The 3,907-nt window shown below is 46.4% G+C and overlaps 1 protein-coding gene across 1 annotated transcript; it reads left to right on the top strand.

Annotated features, from left to right (window-relative positions):
- Positions 1–1,523: 1,523 nt before the first annotated feature.
- Positions 1,524–2,087, top strand: Msgn1 (mesogenin 1). The gene has a single exon (XM_021642316.2). The coding sequence runs from the start codon at positions 1,524–1,526 to the stop codon at positions 2,085–2,087; it is 564 nt and encodes a 187-aa protein (XP_021497991.1).
- Positions 2,088–3,907: the final 1,820 nt, after the last annotated feature.

Below are 3,907 nucleotides of genomic sequence, written 5' to 3'. Positions count from 1 at the left end.
ACTGAGTGTGCCACTTCCTGTTAAGGATTGTGACTGAATCTCTTAATCTCTGAGAACCTCAGCCTTCTCATGTGTACAATGTTGGCGTTTTTAGATCTGAAGGTTAACTATAATACATGAAAAGTTCTTGGATAAATTCCACTGCACTCTAGGCTTCTGGACCAGAGTAGGAGAGAGAGACAGAGAGATAGAGAGACAGAGAGGAGGAGGAAAAGGAAGAATAATTTAATATATTTACTATATTTCATTGACACTATTGTCTAAGACCTGGCTCAGTGTCCTTCAGAAAATGGTAAAGCTGAGTGCATTTTTCTCTAGATTACATGCTTCAGATGTTTATTTCCTGAGCCTCACTAATTAAAAAAAAAAAATCACAACTGTTCTAATTAGGTCCTTGCCATTTCTTCCTAACAATTGCAAAGGGGCTGAAATAACCATACTGAAGGGCAAATCGATGTGAAGCTAAAGGTGACCCTAATGCAAATATTCTTTTGAACAATGAGTCACAAGCAGACTAAGTTCTGTTCCTGGGACAAATGGGGGAATCTGGAACTCCTTTTCCAAAGTGCAGGGTCTGTGGGAGCATATAGGAAATGAAGCTAACTAGCAAGGCCATCCAATTTAACACATTCGGTGGCATTTGGAGTGGTGGTGGTGGGGAAAATGACTCTCTTGCTAATTTCACACTTCCTCTATACATTTCAAAAAACGAGGTGTCACTGGATTTTTAAAAAGACATTCATCAGGCTAAATGCCAGCCAGGTACACTTGCAAGATCCTGGCTTTAAGGAGTGTTCCATCTTCTGGCGCCTGCTTGCTACTGGATTTCCAGCTCTGATCATTTAAAGCAGGGCATAGTTCTGCACATCAAGAGTCTCAGCTTACTGGATCTGTAGGTTTGCCCTTCGATGAGTAGGATGGGTAGTGATTCTTCAAAACCTTGGGTAGTTAACCAAAGTGGAGGGATAGAAAGGAGTGAGCATCCAACAGAGTGCCTGCATTTGACACAGGAGAGAATCAAAGTTCAGAGGGCTCGCAGTATTTCAACCCCATGCTCCTTCTCCAGCATCACACCACATACTCTGAAACACCTCTTCAGTGTGGGTGGGGGAGTCGTCCTGGCCCAAAGGCCCCCGGGAGCCTCTCCTTGCTGCAGATGCCCAGGTTTGTTTTCTTTGGCTCCCCCATTAATGAGTTCCACAGGACAATGCTAAGCCTGGTTATGCAGCCTTAATTGGTTTAGTTACAACAAGATAATTCCTTTTTTCTTCTCTTGGAGGCCGGTCTGTTTAAAGACATTTTAGCTGGAAGATGCTAATTATCGACGAGGAGAAAGTGACACCTGAGGAGTTCATCTTCCATCTTGGTCCTTGGTTCTTCCTTTGAACTCCCTCCCCCAGGGGCCCCTTTCCCACTTTGTCCCCGATCCCCCACCATCATAAAAGAAAGCTGGTCTCCGGCCGGGGCAGCAGAACTTTCTTTCACATTTGCCAAGGAGTCCTTCTACCGCTGCCTCTGGGGGTATGGACAACCTGGGTGAGACCTTCCTCAGCCTGGACGATGGCCTGGACTCTTCTGACACAGCAGGCCTGCTGGCCTCCTGGGACTGGAAAAGCAGAGCCAGGCCCCTGGAGCTGAGCCAGGCATCTCCTGCTCAGAGCCTCTCCCCGGTTCCTTCCCTGGAGTCGTACTCTGAGGTCGCACTGCCCTGCGGGCACAGTGGGGCCAGCACAGGAGGCAGCGATGGCTACAGCAGCCATGGGGCTGGTGGCCTAGTTGAGCTGGATTACAGCATGTTAGCTTTCCAACCGGCCTACCTACAAGCTGCTGGTGGTCTCAAAGGCCAGAAGGGCAGCAAAGTCAAGATGTCCGTCCAGCGGAGACGCAAGGCCAGCGAGAGAGAGAAACTCAGGATGCGGACCTTGGCAGATGCCCTCCACACGCTCCGGAAATACCTGCCACCTGTCTACAGCCAGAGAGGCCAGCCGCTCACCAAGATCCAGACACTCAAGTACACCATCAAGTACATCGGGGAGCTCACGGACCTCCTCAACAGCGGGAGAGAGCCCAGGCCCCAGAGTGTGTGACCTCTGCCCCTTGGAGAATCCCACCGGTTCCAGACCTAGGGCCAGGCATGGAAGAGTTTTGAAGACCCTGAACCTGTCTTCCAGGACAATAGCACAGTTATCTGTGGACACTTAGTGTGCCAATCCTGTGACCTGCTAAGTCGAAAGGGCCTTCGTCTGATCTGTTGGAGCTGCCAGGACATTCACCTGCTGCCAGGCAAGCAGGACACTTCCGGATAGTCTCATCATGTCTCCAGTGACTCAGCATTTGCAAAGAGACAAATTTTTCTGTCCTGTCTTTTTAAGGTATTTTTTTTAAAGGGTCAATATAGTTCAAATACACTCTTTTTTTGACCATGTTCAGTACCTACAATTATATTCTCTTACCATTTTGGTGTTGGGAGTTTTCTTTCTGTTGGGTCGGAACTTGTATTTTGTACAGGATCCAGTGTGACCTTTGAATGCTTACTTAGAAAGATTGTGCCAAGTAAAGAGTTAGTGCTTTCCCAGTTCTCTTTTCTTTCTCCCTCCTTCTCCCTCTCTCTCCCTCTCTAACTCCCCACCGTGTGCGTGTGCGTGTGTGCGTGTGCGTGTGTGCGTGTGCGTGTGTGTGTGTGTGTGTGTTTGAATGCTTGAAAGCATGCCTTTACTTTTGCTAGGAGTAAAATTATTTCGGTGCAGAAGGGATTTGTATCCCAATAAATAGGAAGTAGCAAGCAGGCAGGCTTGGCTGTGTTAAGATAATGAAGATCCTACGACCAGGAAACTTACAGTTTCCTCTGTAATCACAGGAAGGAAGGAAGGACTGGGCATGGACCACCGTGTCCTGGGGAATGGGAGAAAGGCAGAAGGGAGGAAGGATCCCAGCACCACAGGGTGGCCAGAAGCAGATCTTAGAGAGCAGGAGCTCTTAGTCCCAGGCCTGGTGTGAATGTGACATCATTACTTCACATACTCATTTCTGAAATGAAGAGTTTGGCTTAGAAACAAAGTCAACTTGAACTCTGCAGAAAGTAAGTGCAAAGGCCAGGAATTAGAACTTACAGCTTCCTCTGACCTCTCTAAAGGAATTCACTTCCTCTAAAAGATCTAGCTGCCCCCACCAACTTACCTCCCTCCATCTCATATCCTCCCCTGCTACCTCACATGTCACTGTTCACAGCCACATACTCTCTCCCAGGTGCTTGTCCCGCTGGGTATCTGAAGCGGCCCCACTTTGGTTAACCTGAATACACAGGGCATCATTATCAAAGGGGCTTCAATTTAAGGAAGCTCTTTTCTGAGATCGCCTTTTCCTTGCTGTGGTTATTAACCGTCAGAGTTTGTCTCCAGGGACTCCCTAGTCTTCATGTTTCCTGTTCATCCCGCCCTCCCGACTTTGGTCTTTTTCTTCTTTTTAATTACATACATTATGAAAGCAGTAACTGTGTTCACAGCCTCATGCACAACTTTTTTTTTTGTAACTCCAATTTTTCTTCGTTGATGCAAATGTACACAAATCGAAATGGTCACTTGTATGCTTTGGAAATCATCTTTAATTCTGTACATTCTGATTTTGGCCTAGTGATGTAAGTTTGCAAAAATATGTGTGTGACGTAAGTATCACTATTATTTTGATTTTAGAGATGAGAAAACTGAGGCATAGCTGGCTCAGTCCAACAATGCTCCCCAGCACGGGTTCTGCAAAATTTCCTAAATGGAGCACCTTCTGAATGATATTTAAAGTTTTTTGGGGGTTATTTCATTATCAAAAATATGCTTTGACAAAAAGAGACAAAAGCTTTGTACACTGCTAATTTTAAAACTGGCCTTAGAATTACTTAGGAAGAGTATTCCTAGGT

The sequence above is a fragment of the Meriones unguiculatus genome, chromosome 1, assembly GCF_030254825.1.
Source record: "Meriones unguiculatus strain TT.TT164.6M chromosome 1, Bangor_MerUng_6.1, whole genome shotgun sequence".
NCBI classification, from domain to species: Eukaryota; Metazoa; Chordata; class Mammalia; order Rodentia; family Muridae; genus Meriones; species Meriones unguiculatus.
This window is presented reverse-complemented; position numbering and strand designations above follow the sequence as displayed.

Coding starts and splice junctions, on each gene's coding strand:
- Msgn1 (XM_021642316.2), top strand. CDS start 1,524: ATGGACAACCTGGGTGAGACCTTCCTCAGCCTGGACGATGGCCTGGAC.